Source organism: Rhodnius prolixus, unplaced genomic scaffold (assembly GCF_049639745.1).
Source record: "Rhodnius prolixus isolate KJV_2025 unplaced genomic scaffold, Rpr scaffold_2, whole genome shotgun sequence".
Taxonomy (NCBI): domain Eukaryota; kingdom Metazoa; phylum Arthropoda; class Insecta; order Hemiptera; family Reduviidae; genus Rhodnius; species Rhodnius prolixus.
In genome coordinates, this window is record NW_027411592.1 from 27937857 (window position 1) to 27961191 (window position 23335).

Below are 23335 nucleotides of genomic sequence, written 5' to 3' on the forward strand. Positions count from 1 at the left end.
TTTCCTTTTATGTGAAATTTTCAGTTCTTTAAAAGATTGAAATAAAACTTTAAATTTAAATTTTTGCATTGATGTTATTTTAGATTTCCTTAGAATGAGAAAATTATGTTTAGAAATTGGTCTGTGCAAGTGAATGCTTTTATGGAAGGTCAGCGTACTCGTAGCTCTGGAAAGAAAAATTGTAGAATATTCCAATTTAATACTGAGCTATAAGGGAAAAAGATTTCAGAGGTTTGGTTCTAAATTATTAAATAGAGTTTTTTTTTTGTTCTGAATTGCCATAATTTCCTTTAAATTTTGTTCATTCTCTACTTTTTAGGTCTCTGGGTTTTATTTGAAATACATTTTCTCGAAAATTCACCTCAGTTAGGTTCAAGGAAATGGGTGTCCTCCATGTCTAAGGTCTCTCTTGTAAATTTGGTTTATTTTACGATTCTAACTTTTATATTTAATAAGAAACATTTTCGAGATTAAATTCCGAATTCAAAATGCAAATTGTTTCGACAAAATTGCGCCTTTATGGAACCATTTTTGTCAGCTTCCAGAGATGTGGCTGAAATCGGTTCCTACAACTTTCTTTAATACTATTTCTGTCACAGATTCTTGTAAACCTATTTCTACCAAAAGCTTCAATTTTATGTGTGATGTGTGTTTTAATGTGAATTAATAATAATGCCATGATTGTTGATACAAAAAAAAAAGTTATTTTTAAAATTTATATATGTGTATATATTTTTTTGTTTTAATGATAATCGAAAAAATGATAAATTTAATTAAAACGCGCACATAATTGTTTGAACTTTCACGACTTTGTCGAGACTCTCGACTCTCGAGGTGCTAATGTATTCAGTTTGTCGTACTCTGAATGTTGAGACTTTCAGTAATTTTTCTTTTCTTTCTAATAAACAATTTTTAAGGAACTCAAATGGCGTCTAAACGTCAACAGTTCCTAATTTAAGCATTTATTGTTGCAGTTTGACTAGAGGTAAGGTTGCAAAAGAATTCTTACAGTATAATTCTTTAAAAAGACCAAATTTGTGAGAGTTGATATGGTTGGCCGTTGAACTAAACTCCTCTTAAACATAATTGGCTATTGGCCATTTTCTACAAAAAAAAAAAAAAAAAAATTAAAAAGCGAACGATCCTTACAGTATAATTCCTTCGGATGAGAATTGCTAATCGCTAAGTTTCATTCAGATCAGAGTAGAGCCCAAGGTAAAGCCCAAACGATAAGATGAAGATTCAACTTCCAGGAATTTTTGGTTTTTGAGATTTTTGCTGGATAAAAAACGGGTATTTCTATTGAGAATTAAATTTTGAAAATTGGAGAATGTTAAACTATTCATTGTTTAAACCGTCCTAAATTGCATTTACTTGCCAACGTTGAGTGAAAGTAAAACGAACAGTTTATGTAACGCAATAACTGGAAATAATCTCTTCCTTCGAAACCCATAAGCTTTTTATAAGCATATTAAAGTCACCTTTTCTAATTTTAATTTCAGCTCTTCCAATAAAATAAAGGAAAATTTAGCTGTTTAAGCTGTGGCAGTTTTTGCAATTTCAAGGCCTTTTCTTTTTATGCTCTGGCGATTTGAAGTGATTGGTTACTTCATTTTTTTTTACCGTAGTTTTACGCTTTTATACTTAATTTTATGCTTTGACCAGCCAGGGATATTTGAAGATAATGCAGTTATAAAGCGCATCTAATTAAGTGACAACCTATAACTAAAAGTATACAAACAGGTGTCTTTGGCTAATTTCTTTTCCTTATTGCGATAATGATTTTCCACAGGAAATCCTTTAACTTAGATTGCCTAATACGATTTATTTGTTAATGATGTTTGGAGTGATCAAGTAAACGTTCGGTCGTGGCGAAGTGGATCAAATAAAAATTTAGAAACACCCTGGTAACCAACATTATCTTTCTACAGATATAATTCTTTTAGCTATAATTAGTTTTATTTATGAATTATAATAAATATGAGTGAAAGTTTGTTTAAATATATTTAATTAATGTGTTTAATTATCTATTACTACTTTATATTATCTTCTTACCCCATTTTTGGCGTCGAGAAGCACTGATAACCCTTACTTATATCTTCTTATCCCATTTTTGGCGTCGAGAAGCACTGATAACCCTTACTTACAAGTCCAAAATCTTTTCACACAGATAATTAATATCCTGTTCCATTTTATTCTTCCTCATGTTGGAACCCTGTCAGTGAAGGGTTAATGTCCTTCCGAGTACATCCAAGTATTTCCTTGTGAGAGAACATCGTAAGTCAAACTGTCAGGTCATTTCCTAAACGTGTCTCTCGCCATTATCATTCATCGTATTGACACCGTACTTCTCTGTCATCCTGCTCTATCGTTCAGATCTCTAATTGCTATAGACAAGTCCTTCCATCTTTATAAGCAGATTTTATTTGAATTGTTCTTTATCTTCTGCTTTCCATCTGAGGGCGCACTCTTAACACTCTTAATTAAATCTCTAACTCAGCTTTAAGGATAAGACCTAGATAGATAGATAGATTCTACCGGGGGAATTGGCTATTCAGCCTACGCCACCGCGACACCCCAAGGATCTATTGTGGCACCCCCCTAGTTGGAGACCCTCCCCCTATCCTGTCCTTAACCGAACTGTGGAATTGGGGGGGGCTCCCAGGTGGTCAATCAGAGCACCTGCCATCAGAGCACCCTTTCGAGTTCTGCTTGCCTTAAAAGCCTTAATAGGTCCGAGAGAGGGCCCTGGCTGAGGCTTGTGGGCACCAGCTTCTCTTTGCCAAAGAGGCGGTACCTTAGCCAGACCAGCCCCTCGCACTGACATACCACATGCAGTGCCGTCTCCTCTTCTTCCTGACAAAACCTACACAGGCTATCCGTTGCCAGGCCCATGCGATGCATGTGCTTATTTAATCTACAATGGCCAGTGAGAATGCCAACTGCTATCCTTATGGCCACCCGTCCTAGTTGGAGTAATTCTGCAGTTAGCTTGGGCGGTCCGCCGCCTCATTGCCTCTGTAACCCGAGTGCCCAGGTACCCAAACCAGGAAGACCTTATTATGGCTACTAATTTCCTTCAGTGCACCTAGGCAGTCCCAAACCTATATTACGATGTAACGTTATACTGCGTCAGTACCCTTCTATACGATGCCCAGTCTTGGTTGATTTTGGCTTTATTAAACAGCCTCCTCACCTCTCGCCTTCTTCTCTCGAGGTGATCATTCCACCAGACCGTCTTCGACCTATTAGGCCTAAGACCTAACAGCGTTACAAACTTTTTTCGAGTATAGTTGTCAAAAACTCTAAACGCGAAACAAAAGATTAAATTATAAGATAAACATAAAAAATTTCTTTGGCATAGTAATTAAGTGGGAGATAGATTTGGAATTGGGAAAATTAAAAACCAAGTTACCCAATTTCTGTCGTACCCATTTGCCCTTCAGTTTGCTCAGTTAAAGCTGCAATAAAACCGATAGTGTTTCAGTTATAAAACTTCAAAATTAATCATTTAAAGAGTGATCAGTAGGAGTTGAAAAAAGAAGTTACAAAAACCAAATTCCTAAGTTACATAAAAACGACAGTTAAACAGCTTTTCTTCTGTTGTAAATTAAAATGTCAGAAAGCATTCCTGATCTAACTATCTGGACCAAAATACATTTCCCATTACTACTAATAGTACTTTCATAATGTTTGGACCGTGCAAGATTGATTTCATTCCATCGAAATTACTACTTTATTTCCTTAACAATTCTTCTCACTCTGTTAGTGCAACTATTACGTATTAATAGTTCAAATTTAGTTTTCCAAGTCCTACGAGTATCAATGTTTGTTTAAGAATTAGTTTTCTTCTTTGTGTTTTATGTGAGGATCAAAAACAAAGAATCACAAAGATTAAACTAGAAATGTTTCAAATGAAATTAGATATTCAGAGATATAATTGTGTTCAAGAGGATGATGAGTTTGTTTGAGATTTTTCGGGTCCAGCATTTTACTGATGAGGTTGAAGCTAGAAGCTGGGGATGAAGAATTAAAAGCGGCTGCACAATATAGAGGTGAATGAAGGCTCATTGAGAAGGCCAACATCCGTTCTAATTAAACTGAGAATAGGTTTTTTTTAAGATATTAAAAATGTTTATTTTAATTGAAAAACGTTAAATTTGCCTGAGAAATTTTTCTTTTAAATTTTACCTTAAATTCAGTGAACTATTTCCAAAATCTACATTGCTACATGGCTACTTACTACATTAGGTAGAGGTGCAGATTTAAGATTTTTCAATAATAGTAATAAATTCCCTAAAATAAAACCTTTTATTCTTAAATCTGAATTGGAAAACTTTAATTTGGTAGAAAAAAAAAAAATATTTTTACCGAATAGTGTTATTGGTTAATTCTGAGATTAAAAGAGGAATGTCTCAGACAGAACACTATCGATAAACGGAAGTTGTGACTCCAAAAATTGAATTATTGCTTAGTTTTATACGTTACTACAAAAAACTTATTTTTTAAGAAGTGGGTTTATTCCTTTTCGTTTTAATAATATCAACTTATTTTAATTTGAATCAATATTTATTTTATGTTCTTTTTTACTTCTTTTTTTCAACAATTTGGTTAAAGTAATTGTTTTTGTTGCCTATTTATATTCATTTTTTTTAGAAGATTAGTATTATTATGATTTTTACTTTTTTGCTTGAATACTGTACTCATTTGTATGACTTATGCTTCGCTAATAAATAAATAAATAAAAAACTGGAACAAAGTTGTATAAAATTCAGTATAAATGTTCGTGAATTGCGGAAAGCATCAAAAGAAAGTGTGTTAAAAGATGCCCATCAAGTTTTCTTTAATTGTATTTTAGCTTATTTTTTCTCCTAGAAGCTTGAAAGGGAAAGCTATTTGCATTCAAAGAATCTAGTAGTGCACATTCATAAGGAAAATAGCAGCAGATATTATTATTATTAATAATAATAGAAAACAAGGAAGAGTTTCAATGTTGATAGCGTGTAGAAACACCTGTGCATTGTATACTCGTGATCGTGACAGTTATCGCGCGTGAAGTTCAGAGATAACTCAAAAAGTAACATCTTTAAGAACTTAAAAAAAACAATGCGTGTGACTTTGGGCGCATCTTATGTGATTAACATTTTTTTTAATAGACGGAGCTTCCTTAACATTAAAGAATAATTAACGTTAGGGTGCCTTCAGAAATTGTTGAGTTTATTCTGAACACGCAATGGCACAAGTCAGTAAACGTTTTTTTACATTTACAGTTTATTCAACTTCTGAACGACACATAAAAGTAAAATTACTAAACGCACCGTTTCTTGAATAAAAACAATGTTCATTCCTCAAAGAACAAAATAAATAACTTAGGTAATCATAGTATAGTTAGTTTTTTAACTTTTCGTATTACTAGTGGGAAGAACATTTTTCTTTTAAATTTTAAAAGATAACTAAGAAAAAAAGAGATAGGTGTACATGGAGTAGAAACCATTAACCCTGATGATTTCAAACCATTAGTGAAGTAAAGAATAAAGAAATGTTTAGAATAACCCTGTTGGTAGTTGGAGGTAGGTGAAGCTGACATTCCAAGAAGATAACTAACCCTTTATACTGTGTAGCCCTTATATTACATAACTGTCGTGATACAACTAAGGTAATCTCATCTGAAGGCTCTTCCTCTTACCTTTCTATCTTTCTCACTTCAGATAATGGCTGCACAAATATTTCTTTAAGTGTTGTTTTGTTTCAGTTTATTTTCTCCCTGGCTCTAACGCCGCACTTAATATCATCCATTGGTGATTCTGAAGCCGAAGAATCGTAAGTTAAACTTTTATTTCCAAACATGTTCTAAATAAATCGTAAGTTAGATGATGATAGCAAAGGTTTTCAACAATAAATAAGTAAATTAATCGCTACTTCCCTTGAGTTAAATCAGTATTGCCCGGGTGTCTTCCTAGACATATCTCAGTCATTCGACCGGGTATGGCACGCAGGACTGCTTTATAAACTCAAACGCCTACTGTCTTCTACCTTTTATCTCATTCTTAAGGCTTATCTCTCCGACCGTTTCTTCCAAGTCAAATAAGGTTCTTCTTCTTCTCTTATCCTTCCAATACTCGCTGGAGTTCCTCAAGGAAGCATTCTAGCCCCCTTACTTTATATTCTCTATACTGCTGACTTACCAACTCACCTGACTACAATTATTTTCACATTTGCCGACGACACTGCAATTCTATCCCCTCATCTAGATCTTGTAATAGCATGCGTTCACTCCAATCACATCTAAGTCTTCTCGAGCCTTGACTTCAAAAGTGGAGAATCAAAGAGAATGAATTAAAATCTAAATACATAACTCTCCCTCCTCTCTCCTTCCACAACACTTCTGTACCAATTACTAACCAAGTACGATATCTCAGACTACATCTTGACAAACGTCTAACATGGAACCCCCACACGAGACGGAAACGAATTGACCTCAATCTGAGGTATAAAATGTTAAGACTACTCGACAAACGTTCAAAACTGACCCTGACGAACAAAAGAACACTATACACCGCCCTACTTGCCCCAATATGGACGTACGGAATACAGCTCTACGGAAGTGCCAAAAAAATCGAACATCAACCGACTTCAAACCTTACAGTCTAAAATTCTAAGAGCAATAGTTAACGCACCCTTCTACATGTCCAATCATACCATACACTCCGATCTAAATATTCCTCTCGTATCTGAAATAGCCCAATCTCGATACACAAAACTCCACTCAAATCTACACAGTCATTACAAACCTCTGATCCACAATATGTCTACTACAACACTTCCTTCAAATTCCTTATTATCATGTACAGTCCAGAATCTAGATGAGCCAATCTACGTGAATTTCAAAATCGGATACTTTGAGACATGTTTAATAGCTGTTGGGTGTAATTAGGAATAAATTAAAAAAATCTAATGATTTTTAAATAAAAGTGGCTGTGTCAAGAAATACAAACAAATAAAAAGAGATAAGAATAACGTAAAGAGCCAAGAGTATGAGCTTGTGGATAACACAGGATTGAGGAATTGTTAAAATGATAATCATTTAATTCTTTCTCTAGCAGTCGCTATATTTAATTAATTGAATATGAATTTAAAAAAAAAGCTCCACGAAATTAAGCAGTTCAGTTACTGGTGATTTATTCTACTTGGTTTTCCTTTTATGTAGATATCTTCTTTGTGATGGTTACTAAATATCAAAGTTTTTTCTGTTAGTTAAATCACCTGGCTTTAAATTCTGATTAGGTTTTATTGGCAATGTCCCTAGGAAAACGTTTGAGAGACCAATATCTTTATTATCTCTCTACTTTTCGGGTACCTAGAGAAATACCAACTCTCTACCCCGAAAGACATTGCAAAAATAAGTGAAGCTCCTGGAGAACAATGCTATCAGAAAAGTTAAGATATTCTAAAGATATCTACAAAACGTTTTTCTGTGACACACAGGAAGTCCGAATAGAGTATATATGATATTTATTTTCTGTACAAATATATTTGCTTGTCCCATAATAATAATAAATACATTTATACGGACGCATGCACTAGACATTGGCAACTTGTTCTGCCTTCTCACTACTTACCATCCATGGACCATCCAGTTGTATTCAACTTGTATAACAAATTGAAAGGAAATGGTAGTTAACGCTTTAGAAAATATCGTCAAATTGAAAACTTTTCTGCAAAAAGGATTTCAATTACCTATTTCTGTAAACTAAAATTCCGTCCATTTAGGATATATTTAAGTATCTCGGACAACAATATATGCTCATGTGTGGTGAACAGATCGGACCTCTACTTCGGAGCCGAGCGATCAGTGGCGAGGCTAAGATGTGTTAGGGTGCTGGGGTTCGGCATTTCCGGGTCTAGGCATTGGATTTTATTTGATGGTTAATATGTGAACTATATAGTAAAGTTCGTACGCTAGTCGCTTCCGCCGGCGATAATAATTAGCCTAATTAGGTAATTAAAGCCCATCTGAAAATAGGCACAACTTACTTTACTTTTACTTTTCTTTAAATGTTATTTTATCATCTCCAAAAAGTAAAAAAAAAGCAGTTTTCATGGAACTTGCGTCGAAAATGGCTGCTACATCAAAACTACTAGTTAAGCAGTCTTCTGAAGAGTGCCTAAATAATAATAATAATAATTATTATTTAATAATATAATATTAATTAAATACATAGAATCGTGTTTAAATATTTAAATTTTGTTTCAGGCATAAAAAGGTGATAATAAAAGTTCCTGTCCACGAAAAAATAATAAAGCACACTCACACTGTGTACAAAATTATTGACGGTGGCAAAAAAGATCACACAGTCCATCACAAACATGAGCACAAAGGGCAGGTAGATCATGTGCATAAGCATGCAGGCCAAGCCTCCCACTCTCATAAACATCTAGGCGACCATAGTCATGGCCATAAACATCATGGATGGCAAGATCATGGACATCATCATGCAGGCCACTTTGGACATGGACACACACATACAGGACATGCCTTACACGGACATCAACATCACGGCTCTGCTGACCATGGTCATAAACACGAAGGTGATTTCGGACATGGGCACAAACATGATGGACATTATGGACATGGTCACAAACATGATGGCCATTTTGGGCATGGCCATCATCATGGTGGTAGTTTCGACCATGGACATAAACATGAAGGACATGGTGATCATGGACATCATCATGGTGGACATTTCGGTCATGGACACGACCATCATGGACACCAAGGGCACTGGCACAACCATGCAGGAGATCTACACCATGGCCACAAACATTCTGGTCAGCATGGACATGGTCATCACCATGGTGGACATTTTGGGCATGGCCATCAACACCATGGCGACGCGGATCACAAACATCACCATAATATCGACGATGAAGGAGGATCTCACCATGAAGGCTTGTCACGATATGCTGAACACAATGACGAATTCAGTATTTATTCTCAAATCGGGAGCGAAATATACCCTTACTTATAATCCTTGATTAAGATATGTTGGGATTAGTCATGTTACCAAAGAAAAGAGATCCTATTGTAGAGGATCAATGTAAAGCTGAAAGCGAATTTTACATTTCCTATTGATCTATTTTTAATCCTTGAGGTTACTGATCTGAAATCCTCATCGTCCATTTGAATCTAAGAGAATTAGTTAGATTTTAATGGTAGTTTTTGTATATTTTATTTTATTTTTTTAATATATGTTAATTAAAATTGTCTTCTGTATTCAATTCTTCCACAGCGAATGTAAGAAGACAATACCAATAATTTAAATTATAACACGTTTCGGATCCACCAGCATTATTCATCTCATTAGTTTAAGCCTCTTCGTAGATTGTTCCGAGTTCAACGCCTTAGAAAGGCAATATATTCTTATCTGAATACTTTTAAAATATAATCAGGCTCAAATATCGAAGATTTGTTCCATCATTCAAAATCAAGTGTCGACATCAATCAAGTATGAAAATGATTGATTTTCGTTACTTTAAACAATGATTTTAATATTGGAGAAAGAAAAGGTAACGGTTAAAGAGGACATGTTCCCCAGGCTTTAGATGTGACACAACTTCTCTAAGCTAATTGAAGAGAACATCTTGATGAACCCACTTGATGCACACATATTTTTCTGATTCATATCAGGAGAACGATCTATCGCCAAGTTTCTAAATTGTTCTGAGTTGAGGACTAATTGCTAACATATTGATATATATCACAGTAATGAAGTATTTTATTATCTCTCATGTTATTTACAAACATAAAAATGGGAGGTGAAAGGGCCTCATAAGTGAAATAGCCTAGGGCCTCTTTTCATCTAAATCCGGCCCTGAGTATAAGTGATTTATATAAATAAATATGCATATACATATATTATACACTATATATATTTATAAGTGGGGAACAACATCGGCGTGTATATTGTTTTAAAAATGTCATATGGTAATAATTTATAGTCCAATAAAATAATCTGTTTAATAAGTTGTGATTTAAAGTTTTCAGGACAATGCATTCCAATCATAATTTGGTTCCTTATATTTTGCTTTTGATGATATTAATGTTGCTCTTAGAAATAATTACCTACAATTTTGGTTTGACAGGCAATTATTCAACAAAAAATCAATTCTATGATTTTTAAGATTTTTGAGGCTGAACGATTATCTTGTCGAGAAATGGTTTCAGGATTTCAAAAAAAATTACTCAAGGAAAACTCTGGATAGACAAAAGTTTGGATAATTATTTACGCAAATTGTTTGAGAAAAGGGAAGAAAAGTTTATAATGAAAGAATGATCACAAAATGGGGTAGGTTGATATCAATTTTAACTGAAGAATTTGAGATGAAAAAGAGGAATCAAGAAGATAGTTTTAACTGTAAGGAGCGAATTATTGAAGAAATAAGCTGTAATAAAACTGAAGAGACTCAAGTGGTCTCTTCTGAGACTCTCTCAAAAAGAGAGAAGGAAAAGAGTCAAAACATGTCAACAAAAAGAAAATATATCATAAGAAATATATAAAATGCATTGATTACGGAAAATTGAGTAAAAACAAATTGAAAGAACATTTTATGTGAAAATCAAGCTGGTTGTAGGCGTAATTACTCTACATTGGATAATATTTTTATCCTTACCAGCCTTGTTCACTTAACCTTTTTAAAACCACGTCATAAACTGTACAGTTTTTTTGTTGACTTCAAGTCAGCCTTTGACTGTGTGGACCATGCATCTTTAATTTATAGTTATTCAATGTGGGAATATCTTCCAATTTCATCCGAATTGTGAAATCACTATATCTAAAAGCTAAGTCGGCGGTTCGTGCTATTGGAGGTATTTCGGAATTTTTTCAGGTTGCTAGTGGAGTCAGACAGGGATGCCTTCTTAGTCCCATTCTTTTCTGTATTTTCTTAAATGATTTACCTTTAACTTTGGAAGGCGGAGTTCGCGTGGGTGGGAAAAAGATAAGTATTTTGACGTACGCTGACGATGTTGTGTTGCTGGCCGATAATCCTGTTCTACTGCAGAGGAATTGCGATCTTCTGGAGAGGTATTGCGATCGTTGGAACCTTTCTCTCAATTTCAGCAAGTCTAAGGTCTTAGTTTTTAAGAAAGGAGGTCGACCAGCGGCCAACGAGCGTTGGTTTTATAAGAACAAGCGGCTAGAGAATGTAAATTCTTACAAATATCTAGGGATTCTGTTAACCTCGCGTCTGTCTTTCACACCACATTTAGTTGATAGAATTTCCTCAGCTAAGGCAGGCATTAATAGAGTTTGGTCCAGCTTCGTAGCTTAAAATGATGTCCCGTTCTACGCAAAGCTTAATTTTTTTAATGTACTTGCCCGTGCGATGTGTCTGCTACGGGTGTCAGGTGTGGGGTTGTGAAGAATTTGAAGTATTAGAAAAGTTCCAGCGCTACTATATAAAAAAGCTCTTTGCGCTCCCCACTTCTATCCCTAATTACATCCTCCATTTGGAAACCTCGGTCGATCCTATTTTTGTATTCACCTTACACCTCCACTTTAAATACATCCGTAAAATCCTTTTTTATTTTTATTTCTTTTTTTTTGTATCATGTCCTTATTTTTTGTATTTCTTATTTTAATGTATTTATGTATTACTTTTTCTTTCTTTATATAAAGGCTAACTCCTGCAGACGGCTGTAAGCCATGCAATTTCCAAATTTTGAATTTTATACTATTATTTGTTTATTTTAAAAATAAAGGATTAATTAATTAACAAATTGAAAGAAAGACAGATTACACTTTAAACTTGAATAAAAATTGATAGTTCTTTTCAAGATCCAGACTGTATTAATTTGAGTAATGAAGATAAAAATGGTTTGTTTAAAAAAATGTCATACCATAAAAATTATTGTTGAATAAAAGTTATATGTTTAAAAGTTGTGTTTTTAAATGGCCAAATGAACAACAACACGCGGCTAAAAAGACAAGACCTAATCAAACTACTGTTACTATTACTTGGAAGGTAATCAAAACTATCGCCCCTTCGCAATCGATTGATCTACTTAACGATCCTATTAAGATTCAACCAAGCATTTTTAATCCCTGTTGAATTCAAATTGTTGTCAATAAAATACTATTATTCATAACCGTCCAAAACCCATTACCTCAATATTCCCTATCCGAATAGTTGAAATTAAATATAAAAAGTTCCACAATATACTCAGAGATCTCCTAACCCCCTAGTACATCAGCTTGATTCTCTATCCTTCTTCATAACTCACTCAGACGGCTGAAAGGTTTTTGGACAAATGAATGGAGTAATTGAAGAGTTAGTGGGTTATATTTGAATGAGTCTAGTGAATAGGTGTGAGTTCTTCACAAGATGTCATTAAGTATTATTCTTTACTTATTACATTAAATTTACAATGTATTATTACACATACTTAGCCATTCTATGCTGAAGGGGGAGAGAGAGGAAATAATAAAAGTCAGGTAAAATGAAGTTCCAATGCGTGTTTTATTACTTTTTCTACCCACTAAAATCGATATTGCCTGAGAAAACGTTTTAAGCCTGACACCACCCCCTACCCCCAAACGGGCCCTTCCTGGTGAAATGTTATAGATTAGGGCACAATTAATATACCAAGTGTTAAGAAATTTATAACTCCCAATGCTACTGAATACTCCCAAATAATACTCTCCAAAAACAGGAAAAACTGGATTTTTGCCCGAAAGTTTACAGTTGGGTCCAGTGGTGTCACATAATCTAAATATAGAAAAGGAACTTTTTGGTACTTTGGTTTTTGCTTTTTGAGCTACGGTTGACGACATTGAAGGTGGCCGGCTGTTTTGAAAGGTTTAAAACAAAGAAGTTCTCGCTGAAAACTGTGCCAATTTCCTAAAAGGTACTTTTCGTAACACTTCGCAAACTTGTGTTTAAATTCCTTGTCCTTCTATGATTACCCATGGGTGATGTGTGACGCTGCGAAGCGATAGCTTTTGCAAATAACCTGTATTATATTTATACCTGGGAAATACAGGACCGGAAAGCAGCAAACAACGGCTTAGCGCGTACCTCTCAGCAAAGGCTCTCCTGTCTCCCTCAATCAGTCAGTCAGTCTACGCGAAGGCACAACTCTCTAGCCAAAGAGTCACTCAAAATTCATTGTACGTCTTGGTATCCATTCTATCACCAATCATCTGGGTTCATACCCTACTTCAAGATCACCATATGCAGGAGCCTATACACCAGCTCATCTAGCTTGTAAGAGACACGGAAGTCAGGTTGGGGTCACTCCAAACAGAAGATATCCACATCAGCGGTCAACGTAGCCCCATATTTAAAATTCATGTAACTATAAATATTGGATAGTTAACACCAAGTGAAAATCAATTATAATTTAACAAGAGTTACTTAGAAAGAGGAACGATTTAAGCATTACTTTCATTATTTCCCTTTGACAAAACCATTGTATAGCATTATTCGCTTAAAAGATAAAGGTGTAAAGAAGCTGATTAAAAACTTAAAAAAAAAACTAGACTATCTTCGCCAATTAAGTGAATTACATTCTCGTATTAATTAATCCAACTTCCTCGCTTATCATACTTTAGATCCGCAACAGTTAACTCTCCTACTAATTATACGAACGATGTTCATTGCAAGGATGACAGAATACTTTACTGATGGTAAACTCAACAGTATTTAATTGTAGTAACAATCTAACTTCTATATTTTTATCTAGCCGTAAAAAACTTTCTTTCGATGTAAAACTCATTCTAAGGACTCTTTTTGAATATTTTCAGCTATTTTAATTTTACAGCTCTGTTTCAAATAGATACGCTTCAATTGTATTTCCGATTTATTCACTACATTATATTTAGTCACAATTACTGCATTATAAACAAAAGTTTTTATACCATCTGCTTCAATTGTTGGGTGAAAAAATCAAATTTAGCAACAGTACTCAGCTAACAAGAAGAATTTGTTTGTCAAATTTTCATCACACTATTTCTATTGACTTAAGTAACTTTCCCCTTTTAATTAAAAAAAATAAATCTATTAATTGTGGGATTAAGTATATGCAAATAAATAGTGGTTAATAACCCATGTGAGAATTAAGGTTATTAGTTTATTATTATTATAAATAAATGAATATAAATATTAATGTGATGTTAAAGGAAAAAGTAAAATAATTTCAGTTTTAAATCTAATACTTTCAAACTAAAAATACTAGTAACAAGGGACAAACTGCCCCAGGAAGTTCCCGAACTTCCAACAAGTCCTTATCGAGAAGGCTGTGAGATCGAACAAGTTGAGTTAAGCCTGTAGTACGAATAGGATTAGTAGAAAGGGAGATGTGGGACAAAGCAAAATCTTGTGGCTAATGTTACCTCACGAGAATGTGTGCACTTGAGGTTATACGATTATGATCGTTAGAAATTCCTCTTATTCCTGCTAACTTGGTTCATCGATAATCACGTTGAATACTCACTAGACTAAAAAGACATGAACTGAATAGATAACTTACACCTACAAAGTACTACTGCCCCTGTAGGCAGATGATGAAATTACCATTTGAACAGAAACGACAAAATACAACAGCATGATCAAACCAACTAGACTTGAACTATAGGGTTCATTGACAATTTCACAGAAAATCCAGTCTTTTTAATCAAAAATTATTCGTCAGATTACAGATTACTTAATTTTATGTCTAAAATTCTTTAAAAAAGATCATAAAATCCCATGTGTAAATCACTCAAAAATAAACTAAATACGGAGATTTTTTTGACCTCCTTCTATTCTTCTCTAAATCCTAATTCCATCTGGATTCCAGATAATCCATCACTGTGGATGCTGTTGGCCTCCCAAACCACCTCCAACCCCAGCGAGAGTGTTGCTGGAGGCGGCTATTTCGCTCAAGAAAATCATATCATCATATTCATTTACTGCATATTTTCCTGTAGATTGTAAATATCAAATAAATTAAAAAGAATATCAGAAATGTGATGAACCCGATGACTCACACGACATTCTCTTAGTATTTTCAGTTTTCAATCAAATTTTCTCCAACACCAATTGTTTTAGTGTTATTTAATCCTTCAACAATTTAGGAGAAATCTGCCTTTCAGGAGTAACCTAAATCGAATTTTGAAGAAAAATGTTTAGAGTAAAAGGAGATTGTAAGATAGTACAATTTTTCAATTTTACAATTTTGGTAGTACAACCAATTTTTCTGTAAAAATGAGTCCAATAAAAATTATATATCTGCAAACCATTAGAAAGAAAAATCGTGGAAGATATGTTTGAGAAAACCCTTAAGGCTGGAAACATAGTGGAGCGGCGCGCAAAGCGGCGATGATAGCGAAGAGCAAAGCGGCAAAAACAAAAACTAGAAATAGATAGAGTTGCTCTATCTTCGCTTTGCTCGCCACTATGCGCGGTCCCATATGTTAACTTGTGTTTGATTTCGCCGCTTCGCTCTTCGCTATCATCGCCGCTTTGCTCGCCGCTCCACTATGTTTCCAGCCTAAGAATTAAGAAATTATTACAGCAAAGCGACCAAAACTATGGCGCTCTCTTTTGGCACCAAAATGAAATATCAAATTTGAACTTTAAGCGATTTTTTTCTTTGAGTTACCATGGATACTCTCTCACACACACCCACAAACACAGATCAATTATTAAAAACTATATTTTCGACTCAGGGGATCCTTAAAATGGATATCTCTAGAGGAAACTCAAAATCGATAAAATGTACGATTCAATTCCTTCTCTCTACCTACAATAGGTAATCGAACTTAAAAATACACCGTGTTTTGATTCAGAAATTATTCCTTACTACACTTTCATAGTACTATTATTGCAATACTTATTTAAATATTTATTAGATATTTACAATTACTTAAAGGTTAAAATAATGATTAGTTTAAACTCTCCCACTTCAAATGGCAATAATTTATCAAAAGGTCCATTATTTAGAAGTTACTGTGAATTCTTACCATTCTCCACTTGCCTTCTACTAGATTTTCTTCTCTCCTAAGAAATTATATGTAAATCTTATTAACGAAACGTGTTTAAACAATCATTATTATCAAAACAAATTTTTTTTATCAATTCACCATTGTAAGTTTCAACACTATAGCGATGACTACTAAAACATAGAACCAAAATACGGAAAAAAATGGACTGGTTACAAATGAAATCTAGTGCTAAGGAATTTTGCCTATAATAATAACAAAAACGACATTCGATGCGGTCGAATGAGCACCAATAATGAAGATGTCTCCTTAATTAAAAGTATAATAATAAGACAATGAGGGGATTATGATGGATGCGCTCCAGCTGACCATAGAGTGTGGGTATATAATGTACAGTTGGTGTTGAAATTGTTTCAAAGTGTATGTGCATATCGATCATCGTGCAAGGAACACCTCTTCACTTCTAATGGCGCTTCTCGTTCTCAGAATTGTAAGTAATCAAGTGCCCAAATATGTGTCAGTGTTGTGCTATTTATTAATAAAGGATCTCAACTATAAAGGACTACATCAGTCTTTCAACGCTTTCTCCTTTAATTTCTCTTACCTCTTGAGAGAAGTATTGCGATCGTAGAAATTATTGATTTGAAATTTGAGTTCTCAAGGAGCTAAACGCTTTGAATACAAAAAAGTTTTTTTTTTTTTTTACGAACAAGTCTGTTCGTAGTTCTTGATGGTTGAGAGTCTCTGGTGCCCTGTCGGCACATTAGATGTTAGAGAGTATCTTCATAGGCGCGGTTCTCGGAGGGACCGATGCATTAAAGGACTGTTTTTTTTCGTTCAAAAATGAATTCATTTTTCTCAGTAGAAACTCTTTGAGTAATGCACTTAGTCCAACGTTTTCCCAATAAAATGATTCTAACGCTGTAGTGTGATTCTGCAAAATAGTTTTCTATATTTGCCATACTTCTTTAAAAAAGATTTGGATTAGATTGAATAAAGAGAGAACGATCTAGAAATGAAAATACGTAAGTATGCGTTGTAATTCATTTAGAGCTTGAAATGGCTTGAAAACTGTCATAACTGCAACCGAAGCAGTATATTAGAATAAGGCGTGAACCCTTGTGTTTGTTACAATAGTTGAGAAAAGAGACACAAACCTAACATGACAATTAACTTGTTAGAGTAACACTTCAGCCCAACTAACTCACTTTACAATTAACTGTAAAATAAATTTCAAAGGCCAGACCGAGAATCGTATTCAGTACCACATTAAATCATAGCTTTCTGATCCTCGCCTCCAATCGCTCAGCTCTTTCAGTTCTATTTATTACATGAACGCCAAAACAAAATTACGAGTTAGTTGAATTTCAACCCACGGGGACCAACCACTTCAGTTTGCAACGTTTTCTCAGGAAATATTGTTTGTGACGGAGCTGTGAAGTCTCCTATCCTTCAACAAAATCCTGTGATCTCATGCTATTGACAAAACTGCCTTCTTTGTTAGTGGTTGATTTTATGCTTTGTAAGTTATTTAAGTAATATGACTTGCGCATTTCAATTTGTTATTGTTCACAGGGCTTATTTCTGGCGGTTCTCGGATGTTTATTTCTTCAAAACACAAAAGCAGATGAGAAATTGTAAGTAAAAGAATAAAGATAGTTATTAAGAAAAACTAACAATACTTCCGCTTTCCTTCCTGTAAAGGCCAATTTTCCCCTCGAAATCATGAACAATAAATGGATGCAGGTTATGTAATTACATTTCCTTTCACGGTTTTTGGATTTTAAGAAATTAAGTTACGCTTAAACACACATTCAAGCACTTGAAAATGCTGTCACCTTTTTAAAATAGAAGGAAGTTTTTATGAAAACTGTATAATCATAAAACCTAGCCTACAGTTAATTTTAACTACACATAATTTATTTTAACTACCCTATTTATTTGTTTACTCTGTAATGATTGAGATTGGATTGAGCTCTAATTCTTCAAGTGCGGGTTTGTTAAAATTTCAAATGACACTAAGACAATCGGCATTTCAAAAATTAGATGCCACAAAGTTGTAACTGCATTTAGGTCTACTTAGTAATATTGTAGCAGCGCCATAGTTTCACTAAGTTGCACCTGTAATTGTTCAACGATAAACAGATAAATGATAATTATTCAGGGTGACCTGAGTTATGTGCTCCACCCACTTTTTTTTTTAAACAACGGGAAATTTCGAAAAAATAAAAAACACATATTTAATCATTTTTAGTCTAGCTTGTTTTTAGTGATTGACCAATTTTTTTAAACCCCTGTATCTCGAGATACAGCATCCAACTTTGTTTTTTTCAAATGGAACGTTATATATTTTTTTTTGCATAATTTTATAGCATTTGAGTTCCTAAAAAAAGTTTTGAAATCGGTTAGGTTTTTCAAAAGTTACGGTAATTTAAAATATGAAAAACAAATTTCAGTTTATTGTCAAAATTATGTGATTTTTTTTTAAAGAAACTGTTCAAACTGGGCACAATCAACGGATAGGCAAGCCAAAACTCTGGACTCCCACGCTTTGCTTGTAGCAATACATATGGTGGCGAAGTCAAGATCTAGGCAGGCTAGAGTTATTCGACGTTTCAGATCATCGACTGAAGCTACGGGATTAAGGTTACAGTACACTTTATTTTTTAGATATCCCCACAAAAAATAGCCTATTGGGGTTGAGTCTAAAGATCGAGGTGGCCAATGGATGGGACAATGAGTCCCTAAGCACTTTTCTTGGAAATTTGTGTCCAGGTAACCTCGAACCACTCTCGCATTATGTGCCGGGCAACCATCTTGTTGAAAATACATATCTAGCCGACGTTGTAGAGGAACATCTTCAAGCAGAACTGGTAAAATGTCACTTAAAAAAAGTTAGATACCTTGCACCAGCTAAGTTCTCTCTGTAGAAGAATGGGCCGATTAGTTGATTTCCTAAATCTCCTCACCAAACGTTTGTTGAATAAACTACCTGAACGTCGAATAACTCTAGCCTGCCTAAATCTTGACTTCGCCACCACAAGTGCTGCTACAAGCAGAGCGTGGGAGTCCAGAGTTTTGGCTTGCCTATCCGTTGATTGTGCCCAGTTTGAACAGATTCTTTAAAAAAAATAAGGTAATTTTGACATTAAAGTGAAATTTGTTTTTCATATTTTAAATTACCATAACTTTTGAAAAACCTAACCGATTTCAAAATTTTTTTTTGTATTTTTAGGAGCTTAAATACTAAAAAAAACATGCAAAAAAAATTATAACGTTCCATAATTAATAGTATATAGGGTGACCAGAGTATCATTTTATCCAAAATAATTTTCAAATATTAATTAATTGAAATATGAAGTAAAATTGTATAAACATTTGAAAAAAAATAATGTTACGTGCACATTATTAATTATAATTATTGATTTCAGGAAGAAAGTGGTTATAAAAGTGCCATCCAGAATCAAGCACATTTACCATCAACACACACAGAAAGTACACATACACAAACATCCAAAAAAAATATCTAAACCTAAGCCAAAACCAGTTGTCAAAGTTGTAAAAATTCAAGAAGAAATCAAATGGAAACCAGATTGGAAAGATAACCAGTGGAAGCCAAAAATACATGAAGGTCGCAATAGAAAAGACAATCAAAATTGGAAAGAGACAAGAGGGTATGAGCAAAAATTTAAACCAAAAGGATTCGTTGTAACCAAAGGAAAGGATGAAAAACGAAATAGTTACGAAGAATCTGGAGCAGAAGAAAGTAAAATACATAAGGATTATTACGGAGTAATGAAAGGCTGGAAACAAGATAATGATTTCTCTGAAGATTTGGAACACTTGGCAAGGGATCATTTTGAAGACTTAATGGATGGTAGAGAAAGAAAAGTGTCTGGTTCCCGGGGAGGACGAGGGAATAAAGAACGTATTCACAAAAAAAAATGCGATTATGAAGAAGAATCTCATGAAGTACAAGAAGATTGGGGCAGCTTTAATCCAACTAATTATCGATCGAATGGTAAAAAAAGAGGTCAACCACATCGTGATCAAAAGCCCAGAAGTAGAAGACCTTATTTAATCAATGATAAATACGAAGGGTCAGAAATATTTGAAGATAGTTACAGTAAAGATAGCATTTGGCCAGAGAGACGAGAACATCCAAGCTGGCATAAGAAAGATGGTGAAAATACAAAATGGTCTATTCCAGTAGCTGAACACACTGATGACTGGGATCAGAAGCCTAAGGAAAGTTCATCCAAATTTAGTCAAATAAGTTTTGATGACTTCATTAATTCTAGTGAATTTGTCCCTTCATCTGATTATTATGGTAGTTCGTGGAATGGCAAATCAGACTATTTCCCGCAAAGTTCAAGTATCGAATCAGGCCATGAAGCTGTGAGAAAGAATGCCTTGAGTATACCTTTGTCGGCCTACTTCAACGGTGAAATTACAGAACAAAGTTTGACCGGTAAATCTCCACAAAACTTTGATAATAATGATCATCTGAATCCAAGTGTTCAAAAAATTATAATAGCCCCGTTTAACGAAGGACCCCACAGATCGTTACCAAACTTAGTTCAACCGTTTTACAATACTGATCTAATTAACAACAATCAAGGAAAACGACATTATAATGATTCCTTCGGCATGAGCTCAACAAGTAATACACCAGATTTCTACAATTACTTACAACCCAATAATCAACAAGACGCTAATCACAGTTACCATCTTATGAATACTAATAAACCAGGAAATACAGATTACAGTAAGGAACAAATAAGCAACAGTGGCACAAACAATTTTCCTTCTTACTCCAAAGATAGCAATAAAAAAAGTACGCATGGGATATTATCTTCTAGTACTGGATTATATCACGCAACACCTGCTTCAAAGTATAATCCTTTACAACCTACAACTCCTGAGTATCATTCCAACAATGGAGTACAAACTTCAGAATATCGTGATGCCACTCTGATGCCTCGTTTGAATCCTTCAAGATATAGGACGCAAACAAAAAATAAAAGTGACGGATTTTCTGTTGTGTATCAGTCAAAAATAGGCCACAGAACTAATGGCACAGGCTTGTCATCCAGTTACCAGGAAGTTAACTTTGGAAAAAGAATAAATTCTGATCAAACTTAGTAAAATGGTAGAGGGAAATCAACCAACATTTAAGATAATCTCTGCCTATTGCCAGTTTTATGGGAATAGTTTGATTTTTGTATCATTATTTATATGGGACTTCATTGATTTTTTAAAATTTTCTCTGCCTTTGAAAGCAGAACAAATTATCCACTTATGAAGGAAGTTTATTCAGAAAATGTGCTAATTTATTTTGCAATTTACTTTCTCTATGAGTGGTTTGAAAGGAAGATACAACAGATAAAGCTCCACTGGATATTAAATGAACTGCAAATATTATCCTCATATCCATAACTTTGCAATTAGTAGTTCCTAATACCGTTGGATAATGGAATTAATAAATAATTAACGTGATTTCTTTATTCAAAATAAAACGGTCAGATTAATTACCATAATAAGTTCATTATTTCCTCTACTTTCTAAGAAAATTAATTCATCTCTAACAATTAGAGTCGCTAGTCAAATTAAACTGATATGATTTTGTACAATTCTATGAAGTTTCAAATTTTATTGTATATATATTTAATTTCTCTTGTTAATAATTTTATGAATGGTTTGAGATATTGTAAATATATTCTTGTGTTGTTCCACCTCATGAAAACCTGAATATCACAATTATATTGGCGCCTGAGTACTTTGTGAGATCTTTTAAAAAAATTTAAATAATTTTGTTCCTTATAAGAAACTAAAGGTTCATTCTGTTTTTGATTAACTAATAAATCTTCAAAGTTGGGTCAGAACGCAACTGTCAATCATACAGCTGCAATAGCAGGCCTTAGGGGGTACAAAAATGATTGAGATATTTTACAGTTTTTTAGATAAATTATTGTTAAATTTCAAATAAGATCTCTTCGAAAGTATTTTACAATTTAAACATCTAAACGCGGGGGATTGTTTTGCTGTAGGATATAGTTAATTACATTTAAATAATGATTTACTAAATTGTATTAAGTTTATTTATACCACACTTTTCCCCATGTTTTCCTTGTGCTTTGATCTGCCCAGGTAAGTTGAAAGCAGGAACCCAGTCAAATCTGAAACGTTGAATGTCATTTTCACTGACCTGACGAGTAATTTACTGGCTTGCTCCACGTTTGGGTGGATAACCTAATATTGTTTTGTCCAGTAGAAAACTTCCGTACTTCATCCAAATGGTTCAGTTACCACCGATTTAGCGGCTCTCGATACTTCTAAATGCCCACTAATTCCTTGCTGATTATACTAAATTTAAAACTGTCGATTCTACTTCTGAAAGTGGAAGACATTAAAATGCATATCTGTTTGCCATCATTTGTAATTATGTTTAATTTCCTGGTCCCTCATTTCATCCTGGTGCAAAAAAATGGAGAATTAGACTAAACGAAGACAAACAGATTACATTCACCTTACGTAGACAAACTTGTGCTCTACTACTCATACACAACAGAGTAATACCGACCTCCATACAAGTACGCTACCTAGGACTGTATTTAGACAGTGGACTTACATGGAACTCACACACTAGACTGAAAAGACAAGAACTCAATAGACGATACGGACAACTACGAAGACTGCTAGGGCGGAGATTAGCCATGAAAGTGCAGAACAAACTGACTCTACACAAGTCACTACTAAGACCCATCTGGAACCTACGGAGCTGAGCTTTGGGGCAACATCCAAAGAATCCAATCCTTTCAATCTAGAGTCCTTCGGCATATCGTCAACGCTCCTTATTATGTATCCAATTTAACCCTCTACACAGACCTCAATATCTCTTTTGTCAATGACCTAATCCATTTTCGCTTCCTTAATTTCCATAATAGCCAAACCATACATCCTAATCGCACAGTACAAGCCTTATCCACAACAACCCATCCTGACAGTCCTCCACGAGGCCTGAAAAGACGTTGGCCCCGCGACCTTTTACCAATTTCCTAAACTTCCTTCCAACTTCTAGAGAGTTCCAGTATTGGCTGGCCCCTCTCAGCATGCCTTCCCGATTGTGGCGCTGGACCCACTAACATTCAGCCTACAATCCCTAACTCAATTAAGAACACATTTACTTGATGTATATGTATATGTACAGGTTGTAAATAAATAAATAAATAAAAAATTCCTAGTCCCAGTTCCTTCCTTACGCATATAGTCAGATTTACAACGCCCTGCAATTGCTCTGATGGCGTCTGTGTGTCGCTTTGTGTTCTACTCCTCTCGTTCTACTAAAGTGA

At 34.3% G+C, this 23335-nt stretch overlaps 2 protein-coding genes across 2 annotated transcripts; both read left to right on the top strand.

Moving 5' to 3' along the window:
• The first annotated feature begins 2935 nt into the window (after nucleotides 1–2935).
• LOC141450189 (uncharacterized) lies at nucleotides 2936–9029 on the top strand. Its single transcript, XM_074120344.1, has 3 exons — nucleotides 2936–3037; nucleotides 5753–5820; nucleotides 8255–9029. The coding sequence occupies exons 1-3, from the start codon at nucleotides 2936–2938 to the stop codon at nucleotides 9027–9029; spliced, it is 945 nt and encodes a 314-aa protein (XP_073976445.1).
• A 6991-nt stretch (nucleotides 9030–16020) lies between these two features.
• LOC141449369 (uncharacterized) lies at nucleotides 16021–23016 on the top strand. Its single transcript, XM_074118755.1, has 3 exons — nucleotides 16021–16473; nucleotides 17559–17620; nucleotides 19415–23016. The coding sequence occupies exons 1-3, from the start codon at nucleotides 16450–16452 to the stop codon at nucleotides 21126–21128; spliced, it is 1800 nt and encodes a 599-aa protein (XP_073974856.1). The 5' UTR covers nucleotides 16021–16449; the 3' UTR covers nucleotides 21129–23016.
• Nucleotides 23017–23335: the final 319 nt, after the last annotated feature.